The 20,786-nt window shown below is 41.1% G+C and overlaps 1 protein-coding gene across 3 annotated transcripts in view; it reads left to right on the top strand.

Moving 5' to 3' along the window:
* The window catches only part of ZMAT5 (zinc finger matrin-type 5), a 493,595-nt gene extending 479,333 nt beyond the window's left edge, over positions 1–14,262 (top strand). For 2 of the 3 annotated variants that reach the window (XM_044068461.1, XM_044068459.1), the window contains exon 6: positions 13,756–14,262. In XM_044068461.1, coding sequence (XP_043924396.1) covers positions 13,756–13,894 — 139 coding nt within the window. In that variant the 3' untranslated portion in view covers positions 13,895–14,262. The remainder of the gene's footprint in view (positions 1–13,755) is intronic. The other variant, XM_044068460.1, reaches the window with a different exon arrangement.
* Positions 14,263–20,786: the final 6,524 nt, after the last annotated feature.

Below are 20,786 nucleotides of genomic sequence, written 5' to 3'. Positions count from 1 at the left end.
TGTAAAATTGTAATACTTATAAATGTATAAAATGTATAAATCATATCGTAGTAAACAGAATATTTTCACAACATTAAAAACTTCAATAAGGGCTACAATATTAACATATAAGAATGGTAACTCCTTAATTTTAAGACAGGTGTGATATTACAATTGTCATTTAACCGGGGCATGGAAGGCATCCGTTCTAAACTGCCATTCAATTCCTTCAATTCCAATAATAATGGAAAGGGCCCCTCTAATGGATGGAACAATTTGATCGATAGCCATGAAAGAAACTATGACCCACAAAGTCTATTATATGCAGCATTAGTCTCATTATTTGTTCTTATAGCATATAAATGCTCATAGATTCGATCTGGCGGTCCGTCTTTCCAATATAGAACGGGCAGCAGTTACAAGGCAATAAACAACTGCTTTACTTTCACAGTTAAGGTGCATTCTAATAGTAAATTTCCTGTCCCTCACCAAGAAGGTTTGACCAACCTTTATGACTTTACATCTATTGCAAAACCCACATAGGTACATCCCCGGTTTTCTATTAAAACTGTGGTGTGGGTTATTAGTCTGCAATAGTTCCTTTAGATTCTTGTTCCTCTTAAACACAAACTTGGGGGTAGTGCCAAACATCTTAACTAGTAAAGGATTGTCCAAGATAAAATCCAATTTTCTTAATAATAGAAACTATCTCACTTGAATCAAAACTAAATGTAGTGATATAACTAATGTATGGGTCAAGTCTAGTTCCTTCAAAAGGTGTATTAAGGTCATTATCAGGCATTGTTTCGTAAAATGATGTATTTGTCAAATGCCCTTCAATCAAATCTATTGATAAAATAGCTCTGTAAAAACCAGTCTCCCTTTTTATGGTGACCTCCTCCAAAATGTCCTGAACAAATTTCAAAGGGTAATTACGTCTTAAAAACATATCAGACAGAACACTACATTCAGCGTAAAAGAAGTCCAACGTACTGCACATTCTCGCTGCCCTAACAAATTGGCCTTTGACAATGGCCTTCTTTTGACCATAAGGGTGTTGGCTATAAAAATGCAAGAAAGAATTGCAGTACGTTGGCTTCCTGTAAATTCTTGAACAGTACACTCCATTTTGTAAATCTTTCTCAAGTTTCACATCAAGATAGTCAATACCTACTACTGCAAAAGTGTAAGTGAATTTCAAGAATTCAGTAGTCAGGTTAATTTCTGCAAAAAAAAGGCGTTGCCATGGGCTCCCCATGCGGTGCAGTGGTAGCGAACTTGTTCATGAGTTATTGGGAAAAACATTTCCTGTTTAGTTCACAAGATCTGTCTAGGTTTATTAAATACTACACGAGATACCTGGACGATATCTTTATTTTATTTGAGGGAGATGAAACAGCAGCGGATAACTTTGTGTCAGAAATTAACCTGACTACTGAATTCTTGAAATTCACTTACACTTTTGCAGTAGTAGGTATTGACTATCTTGATGTGAAACTTGAGAAAGATTTACAAAATGGAGTGTACTGTTCAAGAATTTACAGGAAGCCAACGTACTGCAATTCTTTCTTGCATTTTTTTAGCCAACACCCTTATGGTCAAAAGAAGGCCATTGTCAAAGGCCAATTTGTTAGGGCAGCGAGAATGTGCAGTACGTTGGACTTCTTTTACGCTGAATGTAGTGTTCTGTCTGATATGTTTTTAAGACGTAATTACCCTTTGAAATTTGTTCAGGACATTTTGGAGGAGGTCACCATAAAAAGGGAGACTGGTTTTTACAGAGCTATTTTATCAATAGATTTGATTGAAGGGCATTTGACAAATACATCATTTTACGAAACAATGCCTGATAATGACCTTAATACACCTTTTGAAGGAACTAGACTTGACCCATACATTAGTTATATCACTACATTTAGTTTTGATTCAAGTGAGATAGTTTCTATTATTAAGAAAAATTGGATTTTTATCTTGGACAATCCTTTACTAGTTAAGATGTTTGGCACTACCCCCAAGTTTGTGTTTAAGAGGAACAAGAATCTAAAGGAACTATTGCAGACTAATAACCCACACCACAGTTTTAATAGAAAACCGGGGATGTACCTATGTGGGTTTTGCAATAGATGTAAAGTCATAAAGGTTGGTCAAACCTTCTTGGTGAGGGACAGGAAATTTACTATTAGAATGCACCTTAACTGTGAAAGTAAAGCAGTTGTTTATATTGCCCTTTGTAACTGCTGCCCGTCGTTCTATATTGGAAAGACGGACCGCAGATTACGGGATCGAATCTATGAGCATTTATATGCTATAAGAACAAATAATGAGACTAATGCTCTCGCGAAGCATATAATAGACTTTGTGGGTCATAGTTTTTCTTTCATGGCTATCGATCAAATTGTTCCATCCATTAGAGGGGGCCCCTTTCCATTATTATTGGAATTGAAGGAATTGGAATGGCAGTTTAGAACGGATGCCTTCCATGCCCCCGGGTTAAATGACAATTGTAATATCACACCTGTCTTAAAATTAAGGAGTTACCATTCGTGAATTTTGAAATTATAAATTTATATGTTAATATTGTAGCCCTTTATTGAAGTTTTTTAATGTTGTGAAAATATTCTGTTTACTACGTATATGATTTATACATTTTATACATTTATAAGTATTTACAATTTTACATTAATACTGTTACTTGTGATTTCTGATAGGTAGGTGATTAGACTTCTAGGTCCTTACTTTTAGTATTTATAGTATGGCATGGTGTATACACTTAATTGCACACTAACATTATTTTATATATACAAAAGGTTTTAAACATGTTTTGCTTTAAAAGTTTAAAAAGTCAGTGACATCATTTCCTTTCGAGTATTTAAGCTTCATTGATTGCATTTTTTGCTTTGTATTGGATCTCTGAAGAAGCCAAGCTTTTTAGCAAGGCGAAAACGCTTACTAATAAAATTTGCGTTCAGGTTTTTCTCTGTGTACGGAGAGACTTTTTTCTGCTGGAGCAAGGTCTTGTGGCAACACTTCCTGTTACACAAGTCTTTCATGCAAGCGTAAGTGATACAGAAAACATCTGATAAGATATGAGTTCATAAGTTTGATCAGTCTTACCGCATGTTCTTCTGGCAATGGGATGGATTAGCTTCAGGCAAGTATGCTTCAAACATTTGGGCTCAGCTGGATTATGTAGTATCTAATTATAATCAGAGCCAGAGATAAGTTATCTGGTGCCCCCTCCTTAACTTAAAGTTGAGGACCCCCTCAAAAAGGCAACGTGCTACACTTACTAACACAGTGGGCTCATGAATGAAGTATCTGCATTCAAGCCGCAGTATCACCTACAGCTTATTGAATGCCAGTGCTACACAACAGCTGCTCCATTTGCCTTACTCTGTATATGAATCTGATTATAATAAAAGTTATTAAACAGTTGAGGACTTTTGGACCAGTTTTAGGGTAAATGATCTTATAAGGGGCTAGTGTTTTTAGTAAGTAAAAAGGCAGCCTTGAAACGAGGAGGAGGAGTTAGTGGACATCATTATTAAGTACTGTACAGAATTTTGACATTTGATCAAATACCAGGGTGACTTAGTTCTTTTGGGAGAAACAGATGTAATGGTTAGCTATGTCAATAGTTATTTGTTATACTGCCATAAAAGTTGTGACTTGGAAGAAATTTCTTTGTCAAGTACTCCATACAACTGTAGCTTTTCATAATCCCATTTATTAGTATTAAGAAAAATTCTTTGAAGAGGCCTTTCATTGAGAGGCAACAGGGTTTTCAGCAACTGGCACAGGACTAAAAACATGCAAAGTGACAGAAGGGGTTAACCCACAAAACAAAGTTGTAACCCGTGTAATCTGTGCATAGCAGATACCAGAATATTCTTCACAATATTCTCTGTCTCAGTCATGGCTTCTGAGCTTTCAGAGCTGTATCTTTTCCCCTCTTGGCTTCTGCTGACTCCTTACTGCTCAGATGTCAGGACATTAGTGATATGAAAGAGATGTCTGCCGATGCTAACTGCATATCTTTCTTGCTGCTGCCCAAGTACACTTTTATGCTGTGCACAACCTTGTCAGTCTAGCTTATTGACCTGCTTCCAGTTATTTTGGGTAAGCACCCCATAGAGGAATGTTTTCCTAACTTATTAGAGATTCGTCTGAATTTTTGTAAATGTCTGATAGTGATACTTTGGTTTCTCATAAGGTAAGTAACTACTGTATTGTGTGTGGTGTTGCAAATCCCACACAAGGTTTTTCATAATCAGTATACATATATATATATATATATATATATATATATATATATATATATATTTTTTTTTTTTGCTTAGACCCTCAGCATAAGGATGGTTCTTCACGTTGTGCAAAGTTCATATCAAAGGCAATCTGATTTAGAGTCATATCTCTCTGGGGCTACTACTTAGGACTTATTCCAACTGACTCAGGATTTCTTAAGATTTTTTAAATCATAGAAGCAAACTTAGAAATCCTAGAGGTGTCATGGGTTCCTTCTAAGAAAAGGATTGATATACCTTAGAAGAGGATTTAGCTACTCTGACACAGTTAAAATGGGTTGGCCTATGTGGGTCAAATATCATCCCCCATTTTATGACTCTGACACTGAGTACAGCTTACCCTCTGTTTCCATTTTGGAAACAATTTTCAGAGGATGAAAGAATTCCATTGGGATGTGAGGGAGTACTCTGAGGCCCCAGTTGAGATCTAGAGCATTTTATGGTCCTGCCAGAGCCAAAACCACTCTTTCTTTGATCATTGATATTTTGGAAGTTGCATCCATTGATACCTTATTGGAGCCAGACCCCTCCCCACCTATTCCAAGGGAGTCTGACACGTTCTACAGGTTACAGGACTCACCAGAGTTCTTTTACAAAACCCTTCTGCTGATCCAGCAGTGATGTCCTTGGATTCCAGTAAGGGACTATGAAAGAAAGAGAGGATTCTCAACCACTTTGAGAAGAAAGCTTACACATCTGCTAACCTGATCTGCCAGCCACATGGCTAGGTATAAGAGTTTCTTCTGGACAAACTGAGGAATTAGGCAGAGGGGGATTAGTGGTAAGTCCCTGAAGCAGTCGCTGATGCTTGTCCTATGCAGCTTGGCTTTCCAGGTGACCATGAGCTGCAAAAAGTGTGGCTAAAATGCACAACCCCTGCCAGATCATGTGAAACTGATGCTGTTTAATGCCTCCCCCCCCACACACACACACACAGACACACACACACACACACACACACACATCTTAGGCAGGAACCTCATCTTTGCATCACTTTCTGATCAAGTGTTAGAAACTGGAGGAAAAGGAAAAGACCATGCAGGTGGTTCAGAAATTAGTTTCATTCCTTAACAAGGTTCAGCAGGAACTACCTGTAGCAATCTTGACCCCTCATGTACAAGGAGAACAGCAAACCTCAGAAAGAGAAAAGGTACAATACAGGAAAGAATGACAAGTAAACCATAAGGATATGCATGGGACGCTCAATGTCAAAATACCCAGAAGGAACAGTTATGGTTTAGTTAAGCTGCACCCTTTTCCTAGAAAACCCCACCCCAGCCCTTCCTACCTGTGTACCAGAATACAATTTGCTCTTCTTCCTTGCAAATAGGAATTAATCTTGGTCTATTTTGATAGTAATTAATCTTGGTCTATTTTGAAGAGGAATTGGGGAAGATAACCTAGAACCAGTGTGCTCTAAATATTATGGGACATGGAAACAAAGTATACTTTCTTAGTAGATTAAAGTTCGCAAGTATCTCCCTTGTTGCTAGGAAACTAGCTCATTTAGTTCCAGCCTTGCTAGAGGGCCAGTTTGTGCAGGGAGCCATACAAAACGTGCCATTAGGGGAGAAAGGCACAGAGCTGAACTCGAGACTGTTTCTGTTGGTTAGAAAATCAAGTATATCTTTTCCCAGTCTAAACTTTAAGACTAATATTTCCAAACATCAAAATGATAATCCTGCAAGGCCTTCTTTGCCGATGCCTTGGATCTAACTGATGTCTGTCTATACCACTGCATTGTAAATGTGCACAGACGATTTCTGAGATTCATAGTAGAGGTAACCCCACTAGTAGTTCACTTCATTGCCCTTCGGCTTGTCTGCTGTACCCAGGGTCTTCATGAAATGTCTGGCTGTAGCGGTAGCCTTAGGCAGAACCAAGTGCATACATGTCTACCCTTACCTGGGCAACTGCCTAATTTTAAGAAGTCTCAATAGAATTGTCTCAAAATACCCTGCACTTTACCATACTGTGCTTTAAATGGCTTGGTCTGTTCCTCACCCCCACACACACACATTTAATATGCCCCTATTCAAGGAAGGCAGTCTATGAGGAAGTCTTGCAGCAGTAAGCTTTCCAGCCTATAGGCAAGATCTTCTTTCTATCCCTGTTCCTCCATACTGTGCTAGAGAGAGATTCTGTCATGGCATCTTGGATGTTGCTCATTCTTAGGATCATAGGAGGTTACTAGGCTAATGCCCCTGGGGCCTTACAAGCCTAGCCAAGAGTTTATCCCCCCCAAAAAAACTCAGTCAGCACCTGTTGCTCCTGTCTGTGAGGGACAAAGGTGGAACCCTGGGACAAATTTGTGGTTTCCCATCCACTCAACAAGGTTGCGCTTGAAGAGGGTCAGCGAAGTAGTCTGTTTGACATGTATTCGTCTGTAATACATAAAACAGGAAGGCTTGGGGTTTTGTTCTGATGCTTTAATACATACAAGCACATGAGTGGAAAGAAGATTAGCAACATCAAATTAACAGCACCCTTCTTATCCGACATCTTGATAGAAAAAAACACCACAGCCAACTGTATAATCTAACTAGAATAAAGTCAACTCCTTTCAAAATGTCACAACAATAACAATACACTGGTATGTAGAGAAAAGAAGGGAAACACCTGAATAAAAGATTAAGCTAATAGTTTAAACAGGAGAGAAAATACCAACTATGGTATTAAGAAATACCACAAGGGTAAGGGAGGAAAGGCAGTACCAACAATGGTACTTGAAAGTTTACCAACGGTAACAACAGGTAGAGAGGAAAAAGCAAAGTTAAACAGAAGAAAAGACACTGGAGATACTAATCGCTTAATAAAATTTGAAGATATCCAAACATTTTCACACAAATATCAAAACAGTTTCACTTAGCTGAGAGCTCGGCTGAAATGCGTTTTTACGGCTACGTGGAAAATGAGATCTGAGGTAACAGGGAGAAGGGCATTCTGGGTAGAGACTTAGCGTGAGAGATTTTTTGGCTGGCACGAGCTTCGTAAAAAGGCCCACTCTCTTCCAAGGGCTCGGAACCAAACTCATCAGTGATGAATGAAAGAAGATGAACAACACAAATGGAACGTTATGATAAGACATAACTTCTTTTTACCACAACAATTATGACAGTTGGCACTGAATCTAGGTTGAGGCCCATGCTTTGAGATTGTTGACTCACTCTTATGCTTTACTGAGACTGTATGCAGTCTGGAATTTGCTAGAAAGTTCTGGAGTTTACCAGTAAGTGCTGCAGGTGTTATAGCTGCCATGTGCTTGGGCTTGTTTTCCTAATAATGTGCTGCATGCTACCAACACGAGCTTTATCACTGTGCCTTCTAGAGCTGCTCTCATTTGTAAGCATATTTGTGTGCTTTTCTGTGAGCTAGTGTATCTGACAAGTCTCAATGACCTTATTCAAAGTTAAATCACTGTCACAAAGCAAAATCTTTTTCACAGCATCATCTTTTATGACACACACGTCTGTCTTTTATCAACTCATCCCTTAAGTCACCATATCTGCATATTTTAGCTTTATTTCTCAGGTCAGTTATATATGCTGCAAAAGTTTCAACAGGCTTTTGATCCCTTGTGTAAAATAAGTGAAGCGCCTTTCCTTTGTAACATTTGTCTGGGGGGGGTTTACACATTTCTCTAAATTTACGTTTTAAGCACTCTGATTCCTCTCCTGACTCAGCCAGTACAACAATATGATGGTTTTCCCCCTCTCCTGTATAGACAGCAGGTGCATTCACAAATAATCTTTCTCTTTCTATGGTTTCTGACCCAGCTAAGTTAAGCAGAGTAAATGCCTTTGTACGGTTATCTTTATCAGAAAATGCAGCCTGTATGAAAATGTTGTACTGTTGCTCAAACACTATCCAGTTCTCATTAATATTACTGTCAAACACAAGTGCACTGGGTTTCCAAAATCTGTCTGCCTGCCATGCCTGCAAACTATACGTAAACACACTGAAAAGATGGCCCTTGTAATCATGTATGAACAAATTGCTGTGTGAGCTTGCAAGAACATTCAAATGCATAATAAACACTTTGCTTTCTGAAATATGCTCTGTAATGGCTGTACTCTGCAAAATATGCCTTGTAATGGCTGTACCATGCAAAATATGCCTTGTTAATGGCTGTACCATGCAAAATATGCCTTATAATGGCTGTACTCTGTGAAATAGCTTTACTGTAACACTGCAAAAACATGCAATCACTTCTGATAACTCAGACAGCTTTGCTTAATACAAAAATACATATGCTTTGTAAAAATGCAGTTGTTTCCCCTTTATTTTATTCATTTTATGCAATTTGGATTTTATTTCAAAGATTTTCTGTAGTCATTTGAATATTTTTATGAATATTGTACATATCTGTTTATGCAAAAATTATTTAGAATGTTTTGTATGTCTCGTTTCATATTATGCGAAAAGAAAGTGCTGAGCAAGTTTTAATATCTGAAATTCGTTTCTGACCTGTTTTGCATAGTATATACATTTGAGGATGATCCACTCCTGTATATTCCACCAGCATCTAAATAAGTGTCTTAAATCTTCTCAGCCAAGCCATTTCTGACTTCATGCTCCTTCGGTATGCAGCTTCTGGCTTTATGCCCTTTAGAGATACCTGTTTTGACTCCATGTCCTTTTAGACATTCCACTTCTGACATCATGTCGCTCATTCATCTCTAATACATAAAACAAGAAGGCTTGGGTTTTCATTCTGATACTTTAATACATACAAGCACATCAGGATGGATAGAAGCATCATTAAATACGAATGAACTAGTTAACAATTTTTTATTTATTTATTTATTTAACATTTGTTGACCGGGAAAGTCCGACTAGGTTCCACAGATCCTGTTTTCAGCGGAGGCCCGGGGAGAAATGCTCCAGACGCATGTCTTTAGAATGTGGGAGGAAACCGGAGTACCCGGAGGAAACCCATGCGAACGCAGGTAGAACATGCAAACTCCGCACAGAAGGCACCCCGGCCGAGAATCGAACCAAAGAACCTCTTGCTGTGAGGTGACAGCATTAACCGCTGCAACACTGCGCCACCCAAACAGAGCTTACATGCATACATGCTTACATCTCAACAGCTAATGCCAAAATGGCAGTCAGACTCGCACGTGCTCGGTATTTATACACTTGTGCAAGCCCTTGGGTAGCTTTTTCATAGGTTCATAGGTTCATACTAGGCTATCTGCCCTAGGACATTTATAAGCCTAGCCAGAGTGTGTTTGGCTTTCACCACCCATTTTAAATTAATTTTGCTATGCCCTTTTTCGAGGTTAGTATACTGTGCCTCTGTCTAACAGTGACACAGAAGTGATACCCGGGGTAAACCTACGATCTCCCATCCACTCATCAAGATTCCTCTTGAAGAGAGTCAATGAGGGACTCTGCCTAACCTGGACTGGGATTTTATTCCAGAGTGAAGGGAGCCTCTGGGTTATGAATCTGTCCCTCCAGCATGTCCTATTTATTTCAGTGCTGAGGTTCAAGTCTCTCGAGCACGTAGCTCGATGGGATTTGGATTTTCTGAGGTGCAGCATGTCCATTAATTCCGGGTTGGACATGGCTTTATACGTCAGGAACAGATCGCCTCTGAGCAGGCGGTATGCCACTGAGTAGAGCTGGAGTTTCTTTAACCGGGCAGCATATGGCATCTGTTTGAGCCCTTTGATCCTCTTGGTGAAGTACTTTTGGGGTCTTTCTAGTTGCTGCAGGTGTCTGGTAAGTTACATCCCAAAAGGGGCATTGTACTCAATTATGGGCCTGACGAGGGATGAGTAAAGAGGCACAATGACCTCCCCTGATCTAGATGTGAATCCCTTCATGATTAGGTGGGCTTTATAAAATGTTTTTCTAACCACTTTGGCCACGTGGTTGTCAAATGAGAGATTGCTATCAACTTGGGTTCCCAGGTCCCTAATTACTTCTTCTGTACTTAATGGATTACCACATATGTGGTAATTTGTGGGCACTTTGTTTTTGCCAAAGGGGATGACTATACACTTTTTGGCATTTAGCTTGAGGCCATGGCTCTGGCACCAGTTGTCTGTTTCTATGAGGCCCTTTTGGAGGATGCTTGTGTCGGCTGGAGTGTCGATTATGGCGCCCAGTTTGCAGTCATCTGCAAACTTGGTCAGCCACAGTCCTTCCGTGTTGGCCTGTACCTCCAAGAAATATATACCGATCAAGAGAGGTCCCAGGACTGAGCCTTGTGGGATGCCACTTGTAACTGGTTTGGAGTCTGACATGGCTCCAGCAATTCTAACCATGTGGGTTCTGTCCTTGAGCCAGTTTGCAGCCCATCTAGTGACATAGGGGTTTATATTTAAGCTGGTGAGCTTATCTATAATGCCCAAGTGGGGTATTGTATCGAAGGCTTTTGCGAGGTCCAGGTAGGCTCTGTGGACCACCTTCACCTCGTCAATGGCCTTGGTGACTGTTTCAAAGAAATCAACCAGGTTTAAGAGGCAGGATCTGCCCTTAACAAAGCCGAACTGGGTAGCATCCAGTGTCTGTAGGTCCCCAATATCTTTATTTATGAGGTCCATGATGATCCTTTCCATAGCTTTGCAGACCAAGCTAGTCAGGCTTATGGGGCGATAGTTTCCAGGATCCGTTGAGGCACCACCTTTGTGGAGAGGGACAGCTGTTGCTGTACGCCACTCTTTGGGTACATATCCTGTAGTAAGGCTGAGATTGAACAGTAGTTTTATGTTTGGGTTTAGCTCTTCTTGGAGTTCATGTAGGACGCAGCCCAGGACACCGTCTGGTCCCATTGATGCTGTGTTTTTTGCTTTGGAGAGGGCAGCTTACCTGAGCATCTGAGATGTCAGGGGGGAAGCACTCTGCTGGGATAGATATTTGCCCTTTTGGTGGGGAGGGGGGGGTGGTTTGCGCTGAACCTGTCAGCTAGGATGTTGGCAGTGTCTGTGGGTTTGGTGTATTTTTTGTCATTTTGGACTAATTCTGAGCATATCTGGGAATTCCCACCCAGGTTCCTAACATAACTAAAGAAAGCCTTGTGATTATCCTTAGTGTCCTGTGCAATTTTTCTCTCAAAGCTGGCCTTAGACGATTTTGTTAAGTGTCTGTAGTTTTTTGCTAATATTGATCAGAGATGCCTTCTCTTTTGGGGATTTTGCTCTATCATGTAGTAGCTTCCTCCTTCTATTGTATAGTTTGTTTATAGCTGGGGTCAACCAGACAGGACGCCTGCCTTTGGAGGATTGGGACTTGGTTTTATTTGGGATTGCATGATCCATGCTTTCCTGAAGGTGTTCATAGAATGCGTTTATAAAGGATTCTGCGGTCTGGGCCGTATTTTCCACAGGCCCCGGGGCTTTGAAGGATTCCACCTCTGTTTTGAGGAGTGTGAAATTTGCATTAGAGAAGTTTTTCACTGTGGTTTTCAGGGCAGGGGGTGGAGTCAGGATGTGAATATCCAGTGAGATTAGTTAATGTCTGATCTTACCAATGAGAGATACACTTCTGGTCCGGAGCATAGAGTCCCCATGTTGGTGATGATCAGGTCCAGTATGTTTTCCCCTCTTGTGGAAGTGGTAACAAGTTGTTCCATAACATTTGAGTTTATAAATTCTAGGAACCTTTGGGCTAGGGTGTTGGAGCTAGAGTAATGCTCCCAGTCTATGTTTGGGTAGTTGAAGTCGCCCAATATAATGGTGTTTGGAGAGACCTTCATATTTTCCAGTGTTCTCAGGAAGGCTGAGTGGGGTTCCTGGGTTTGGGAGGGTGGTCTGTAGCAGGCTATAAACTGGAAGGCAGTTTTACCCACTGTTAGTTGCACATGGATAGTCTCTGATGCTTCGTGCTGTGCCACCAACCTGGAGGTGTGGGTATCTTTGACGAATATTAATACTCCCCCTCCTTTTGTGGTTCGGTCCAAGTTTGGGGGCCGAAAAGCATGGTATGAGGTATAGGCTGGTAGTGCTGGGGTGCTCTCGGGAGCCTTGAACCAGGTTTCTGTTACTGCACAGATATCAATGTTCTCCATGCTAAGGAGAGTTTCGAGTGCGTGCATCTTGAGGTTTAGACTTCTGGCGTTGAGTAGCATTACTCTTAGTTTCTTATCCCTTGTGATACCTATGGAGGTGGGTTTGTCTTTTGAGTCTTGCCTAAAAAAAGTACTATGGGGGTAGCAAGAGCCTTTGCCCATATCCGAAAGCCCAGGGGTGACAGGTGCAAGCCTGTATATACACACATATTGATCTACACTGCATTTGGATGCTAATCCTAGTGTGGCTTTGTATAAGGAAACTGCATTGGTACTTCAGAAACATGGTATCAACACTACCAGTCTCTGAAACTCACAATCCTTCTCATGCCCTGAATCAAAAAGGAGAGTTTATGGTGGAAAAGTCAGCTGCACCTCCGTCTAGGAGCAGCTTCAAAGCTGGCTTATGGGATTCAAACCCTCACCAAAGACTTATTGGTCATGTCATGGGGGGTTCTTGTAAAGGATCTGGGAATGCAGGGCAATTGGGATGACAGTATGAGAAGAGCAGATGAATATAAAATATATGATGACTGCATTTCTGACACTAATGGCATTCAGACCTAGATAAGGAGTACCCTGCATGTCTTCCCAGGCACCATAACAACAACTTTGCAGACTGGCAGTATAAGCTTGGGCAGTTGCCCAGGAAGTATTCCATCAAAGGTGAGTGTTAATAGCCACAGGCTGAACAGGTGACATTCAAGCCACCACAAATGGACGCTAAGCAGAGATGTAATTTTGTATTTGACTCTCATGTGATCTGTACCAGAAGTAGACTATTTTGCTTCCTTAGAGAATAGGCAGTTGAGGAAAATCCAAGGAGAATAGGTGTCATTGATGGTGACCGGTACTGAGAGAATAAACTGTAGTACATTCTAGGTTGATCAACTTTGTAGTCAAAAGCCTTACCAAAAGTCACTTTTCAGCTTTTGTTCATTTTATGTTTGTACATCTGACTTGCCTTCTTTAGCAAAGGGCTTGATTGTTCTTTAAACATGCTTGATGTTTCTTATTTGAGCAGCCAAAGCATAATTGAGGCAGAGGTGTGTTTTGCTTTAGCCCCTTCTGTCTGTGATTAGTAGGTAGCAGACAGTGCTGTGGGTGTGTGGGGAATACCTGATTTGTAACATCCACTTTAACTCTATCCATGACAAAAAACTCCAGTATTTGATGCATCATAACAAAAATTGATAATATGCAGCTTACAAGCACTTCTGATCTCTGTAGTCACTTTTTCACGGGATGTGCACATTGGTCCTTCTGTGGTTTTCTGCATATGGTGTTGTGAATGCTGTTCTTAGTGTGTCATCATCTGTGAATTAAGGTTGCTCTTTAAGCAGAGCACTTGTATTAACTGGACAAATCTTATAGAAAAATAAATGTTGGTTTTATAGTGGCCTGCATAGGAAATGCACTGGGATTTATAAAGCTCTCTCTCCTTTTTTGTAGCAGCTCAGAGAGGGATGAAACAGAAGTATCTGACTTCCATTTACCACCGGGATTGCCAGATCTACAGAACCTTCCTCCTTCCCTTCGTCCACCATCTTCAAGGACATGGAACTTTCCTAGCAATATTGAATGGGGATAAAATATAGTAAACATTTTAGGTGGACATGTTTTGTGGTACCATTTTTTTTACTTTGGTAATTTTAATGCAGTGAAGTGCTACACAAAGTCCCCTTCAGGATCATCACCCCAGTACAGTGTATGCCACAAATGAGCATCTCAAGCAGTGCATGGCACAACATCAGTACCCCGAGAAAATATATATCACATTGGCTACACAGAGCAACATATGCAAAGACTTTAACAGTGTGAGATAAAGATTTAGATGCTCTTCACTGCAATGTTTCAGCATTGAGCAGTTGTAATGCATCTCATTTGTACAGAATGCTTGAATGTCATATTTTGTGTAAATGCTGAAACTTCATAATTAAAGACTTTAATTAAAGGGGACAAGGTTAGTTGATATAGTAACTGATTTTTAACACTGAGTTAAGTTTTTTGATATTGGAAGTATCCGCACTTGCTTGTGTTGCACTTGTGGTAGGGAGTGATATATGGGTGCCCACTGGTATGCTAGTCACTTGAGTACCTGTAATAATGCAGGGGACTTCTCCCACCCTTAAAGCATGCGACACATGTATACCTCTTTAATATTAACATACTGAGAATACACAGCCTGTGGAGTGAGTGTGGTAATATGATTCATATATGCCTGTTACTGCACTCTTCCCCTGAATTGTATAGCCTCTGAGTGAGAATACTCAGTGGAGATATGGAGGGTTCATTTGCTGCGCAACAGTTTTACAGTGCTGCTCTAGGTAAGTAGCTTTATGAAGCACCTTGTTTTATTGGAAAGTGAAAATAAAGATTCAGAGAGTTCAGCTTTAAGGAATGCAAGCTGTTACCTATTCAACCCAAAGGTTTGTTACTTCTTGGTCTTAGTACTTCTGCAAGAAAGTCTCTTGCATTCATTTTCTCACATGTTATAAAAGTTTGAGCCTTTCCTGGTTGAGACCTTAGCATAACTGTATATAACAAAGTTCCCCTGGTGCTTCAGATGCACAGTGCAGCAGTGATTTCATTTGTTTTTTTGAACACTGTAGCTTTTCTCCAAGGTTGCTGGATTCAGACCGTGACTAGCATCATTTTTGGTCTCTTAGAAAGGAAGTCTGTAAGCCTTTGTTTTATGATTTTTTTTTTATTGTAATAACTCCCTGAGGAAGTCTCAAAGTAACCCCCCTCCACAGTTTCTCCTAATGAGTCTGCTCATCACAGTCTGTAATCCTCCTGACATTTGTTGACTATTATCCATCTCCATAAGACAATTTTAAGCCTGTCTTTCTGTTTTGATACTGTTTTGAGAGACCCTATAAATCCATCACTCTGACAGCTTCATCTCCAGCTCAAGCTGTGGTTCTTATCTCACTTCATACTGGCACAGGTTGCATTTTTCTGTATACATTCACTCATCTCAGACCTTTGGATTTGAGCATCGCATTGATCTGAAGAGGGGGGTGTTGGTAACTTCATTTCTTCTGATGATTCCATTGCATGTTTGAGACTTTGGCAGCTGTTACAATGACATTGCTTCACTGTATATATGAAAACAGACCCCTTATGTTTATGGTTTCAGGGTTCATAGTTCCCAGCAACTCTCTGATATCTGACTTCTGAACGTGGTTGCATTTTCAAAGCCCACTCATGTAGATTATTTTGGATATGGACTTATGTGGTTCTTTTACAGTGTATTTCCTCACAGCTGCAATGAGTAACACATCTGTGCCCTTTTAGGGTGTTCTGGTACTTATGTTTCCTGGTCCAGTTTCTTGTACAGAAACCAGAGGAGAGTTTACATTAATATTACATGTCCCCAGTTTTCCAGTAGTTGTATGACCGCCATCTAAAGGTATCTTGGTGGCTGTCTTGTCACTTATTGAGCTTAGTTTCCAAGTAGTCCTTTACTCTAGATTTTTGTCCATATAGCAAGATTGCCACTGGTTCTAGTTTGTATGGACTTCAGAGCCTCTGGCCTGGTTTGCAGGAGATTACTAGGCTAACGGCTGAAGAGCCCATGCAAGCCTAGCCAGTTTTACCCAATTTTTTATCCCTAGGGGAAAGATAACAAGGTTTTGCAAGTGGGGTTTTGACAGATGTTCTTCGCCGTGTTGTTTTGGGTTTGTTTGCAATTATAAAATGCGTCGGCGCTCCTCCGCGCCGCTAGCAATCAAGCGCAAAGGAAAAAAAACCTAGGGTTGATGGGTTGATGAACCGGCAGTCGTCGGTCGGTTTAAGAGAAAACTCAGTGGAGCCAGAGGTTTCCATGGGAGTTCCCAGCAGTCTCAGGAAACTACTTACTGTTACAGGATGTGCCTCAGGAGGAGGCCCCCAGGAGGGGGGCTTCTCAGGTAACTGTTCTTCCCTCTCTTCCAAGGTCATCAGTCATCTCTCATCTCAATGTCAATGTCATCTGCTTCTTGCTCTTCATCTAACAGCCTGGCATATTCTGTGTTGACACACAGGCAGGTCTCAACTTCCTCAACAAGTTCTAAATGTGATTATGGAAGCGGAATTTGAGTGTGGCTCTTCAATATCTTACTGGACAAAGGTTCTCTTCAATCTCTTTTGTTTGACAAAACAATAAGGTTTGCAGCAATTTCAGCAAGCTGCAGCAATCTCAGCTCACTATGATTTTGACCCACCATTGTTTCTATTTCATCCTTTGTTCAAGCAGTTTCTTAGAGGCTCCTGCTCCCCACCCCCATCCTCCATTCTCTAACTCTCTGCCTCTCAGCTCCTAGCCTTCGAAAACTTACGGCTTCTGTGCCCTTTTGATATGCTGAATTGAAATACTTGAAATACTTGTCATGGAAGACTGCTTTCTCTTGGCTATATTACTTGCACAAGAAGGGTGTCTGAGTTCTGTTTTCAGAGCTTGTAGATCATTAGGGTCTGATTTTCCATAGGATTTATTCCAATTTGCCATATGCCTTCCTTTATGCCTAAAGGTGGTTCCTAGTGTTATTTCATTTAAACTATTCATTTTGCTAACTTTAATAAATTAACACTTTAGATGTAAAGATTGGCAATTCCCAAATATACAAAAAGATTTTACACACTTTATATTTAAGCAGGACAGCAGTTGATTATTTTTTTTGGCAGTTTTTGTTTGTTAAGCCTGTGTCAAAACAAACTATTTCTTTGTGGATTGGCTTTTGCATTGCATTTTGTTTTTTCCATCATGGCAAGGGTCATTCCCATGGCCCAGATTTTTTCTGATCCCCATAGGGCTGCCATCCACTAGGGCTACAGGGCTCATAACATTGGGGTGGAAAACTACGATATTTTATTTTGGGGTACAGAGCTAACTTTCAGTGCCTTCTACATTATTGTATTTCCTCTAAGTCTAGTCTCTAAGCTTTTTTTGCTGCAGCTGTAGTGGTAAGGCATGTTGTCAGCTCAAGCTTTATCTCTTAGCCTTGCTTACCTCCTCTTTGGGATTCTACCCAATAGTAAGGACTGCAGCAATGGGGATATAGCACAGTACATAGGTTTGTACCAGGTAACTAGCTGATGTTCATATTATGTCAGTCCATTCCCATCCCTCCTTCCTCTCTCTCCTTCCCCTCTTGTTGTTAGGGGTGAGGTGTGTGGCTGTTATTTTTTATATATTTTGTATATATTATATATTATATTTTATATATTTTTATTTGTATTTTGGGCTTTGTCTTTTAGGTGTTCTCTGGGGCAAGAAAAGAAAAAAAGGCAGAGGATATGACGGCGGTCATGTACCCTGACGTGGCGCGACGCCAGTCAGTCTGCCTGTGCCCTGAACGGCGATCAGCTCTCTGGTATTGGGGCCCGACTGACGCCGACTACTACCCAATAGGACTGCAGCAATGGGGGGGGATCAACATCTACATTTATATGTAGTACAAAAACTGTACTTTTTTACTGACTGTCTCTGTTCATAAGGGACATGGGCACCACCCCAGGAGTGAATTTGCGATTTCCCATCCATTGATCCAGATTGTACTTGAAGATGGTTAGGGAAGGGCTCTGCTTCACATGAATAGGAAGCCTATTCCACAGGAGGGGCAATCTGTGAGACATGTCTCTCCAGGATGATCAGGTTTAGATCTTTGGAGCAGGCAACCCTCACGTAGATAGTTTTGTGAATATGCAACATTTTCATCAAGGCTGGGTCAGAGACTGCCTTGTAGGTCAGGCACAGTTCACCCCTCAGTAATTGGATGGAAACAGAATACAGTGTGTTTGGGCTTTTAATTGGTCCGCACATGACATGTTGGTAATACCCTGTATTTTTTGGTGAGAAACCTCTGAGAATGCTTCAGCTGTAGAAAGTGCCTGTCAAGGTACAAGCCAAAGGGTGCATTGTACTCAATTATTGGTCTGATGAGGATCACCTACAGTGGTACTATGACATCTTTAGAACTGAATGCCATGCCCTTACTTATAAGCTGAGCCACATAGAAGGATTTCCTCACCACCGTGGACACATGGTTGTCAAAGCTCAGATTACTATCTGAGTACCCAGATCTCTCACCACTGGGTCTACTGTATGAGGGTGCTACCAGTGTTGTAATTTGCAGGGAACACTGTCATTAGTTTGTAGGATATCAACATCATTTGGGGAGTCAGTGATTACCCCCCACACACACACACACACATGCAGTCATCAGCAGACTTGGTCATCCAAAGGCCATCTACATTTGCCTTGACATTTGAGAAGTATATCCTACACAAGAGGGGGCCCAGCACTGAGCCCTGTGGTACTTCACTAGTGACTAGCCTCCTGCTGGATGTGGATTCCCCCACTTTAACAACATGCGTCCTACCTGTGAACCATTTGGCTATCCATCTGGTTATGTAGAGGTTTATACCCAAGTTTGAATTTACCCTATTCTGGTATTCTAGATATTGTATCAAATGCCTTGGCCAGGTCCAGGTATGCAGCATGCAGTGTCCTACCCTCATCCATATCCTTGTGACCTTCTCAAAGAAATCCCACCAGACTGAGCAGAAAAGACATGTCTTTGATGAAGCTGATGTGGGTCGGGTCTAGAGTCTGGAGATTTCCTATGTCATTGTTAATCAGATCAATGATTATCCCTTCTATAGCCTTGTATATAAGGCTAGTCAGACTTATGGGTCTGTAGATGCCCTTCCATATCACTGTTGCAGTATTCTTTATACAAGGGATCCCCTGCCAAGGGCAGTCCGATGTCTGGCCATTATACCAAAGCATTAGGTTGCAATAGGAACATTGTATGTCACACGTATGCTTCCTATGTATGACGTAGGGCATAAAGGTGACATATGGACATGCCTTCCTCAGAACTTCTTTGCTGCCAGTCTGAATGCCATCTCTGATCTTCTGTCTAAGTGCTCTTTTGTCTGCTGGTTGCCAAACTATTTTCAGATAAGTGCCTCATTGGGGGTGTTCTTATTATCGTATTTTTGTGTAGTTGGGTTACATGTCATCCAGAAAAGGGAAATGTCATTGTGAGAGACAGATTCCCCATAAGAACCATCATGAGCAGTGTTTGTTTTGCTATGATGCTTCCCATGACCATATGTCTTGTTCTATTTGTCAGGCATTTAACCCTAAAACTTTGCATAGTCGCCTCTCCTCTTTAACTATTAACTTAGAGAACCAGTGTCTTAAATTGTTGACTCGGGTTACAATGGTGCAATCATCCTGGCATGAGGGTCAGCTGTCTGCAAAGAAAAAGGCTAAGAAAGTTTAGTCAGATTCTTCTGCTGTACCACATCTACCAGACATATCTCTTAAGGATGCTGAAAGCCCAGAGGATTGCTTGGTTATTTAATTAGATTCCTCTTCCATGACAGCTTTGGAGGCCGCCATGGTCCCAGCTACTCGCATGTCCTCAGAGGCTCCACAGATGTCCGTTTTGGATGTTTAGGGGGAACCATGGCTGATTATATTCGAAAGGCCTAGGGGTATTCCGCAGATTCTTGTTAGGGAGGAGTGTCCCACTATGCTTACTGAGTGTCGGCAGGGATCCAAACCTTCTAAAATGTTTAGGGCTGACATCCCTTTGAAAAAGAAGTAGAAGACAAAGCTTATTTTGCCTCCTCTTAAGGATCCTCAGCGTGAAGGGCAGGATTTCACACAGGGGCTGTTCAATGCTCTTATGGCTTTGAACCCATCCAGGGAATTTCTGTTCCTGCCCCCCTTGGTCTTTACTCCCCTTAAGAGACCTAGCCAGCAGGATTCTTCTGATGGGGAAGTAGTTTCGACATGAAGAATCTTTGGCCTATTCCTCCCAGATTCCTTCTCCTTTGGACTAATGTTCTGAGGAAGATGACTGTATTATTCCAGACTCTCCTTTTGAGGAGATTTCCTTTGGGAATACTGTTTCCCGTATTTTGGAGTTTTTCAATTGGGACTGTACCTAGTTTCTGATGTTCAGAAGAGGTATTATGACCCCTTCAAATGGAGTTTCCTAAGCCCTCTGCTGTTCCTCCATTTCTAGCTGCTTTGTTAGATACTTTTTCTGCAGATTCTTAGGCTCTTGATTCTCAGACCCCTACTCCTAAAAAAATGATCGGTTTTATAAGTTGCCCGATGACTGTCAATTTATTTACAAGTGTCCCTGTGCTGACCCTTCTCTTATTTCTGCTTCTTCTGATAAGCCCTCCAAGCTTTTACCTTCTACTCCATTGCCTCCCACTGACCAGGACAGCAGAACCATTTAAAGATTGGGTAAGAAGGTGTACACTGCTGCGACTGGCATTTAGCCCTGTGAATTACCTGTTGCTCTCCTATCTTGGACACAGTAGAAGAGTCTTTGTGGGTTCTGTTCAAGCAGCTTTATTTTATACAAAAAACATCTTAATAGAAGATTACTGACTAACTTAAGAAACCTGTATACCAACTAACTGCAGGATTCATACATGCTTACTCTCGGATACCCTTCAGTCGATCGAAT

This window comes from Protopterus annectens, chromosome 4.part0, assembly GCF_019279795.1.
Source record: "Protopterus annectens isolate FY-2018-M chromosome 4.part0, PAN1.0, whole genome shotgun sequence".
NCBI classification, from domain to species: Eukaryota; Metazoa; Chordata; order Ceratodontiformes; family Protopteridae; genus Protopterus; species Protopterus annectens.
Note: the sequence above shows the minus strand (reverse complement) of the source record. Positions and strands in the feature narration are given on the sequence as shown.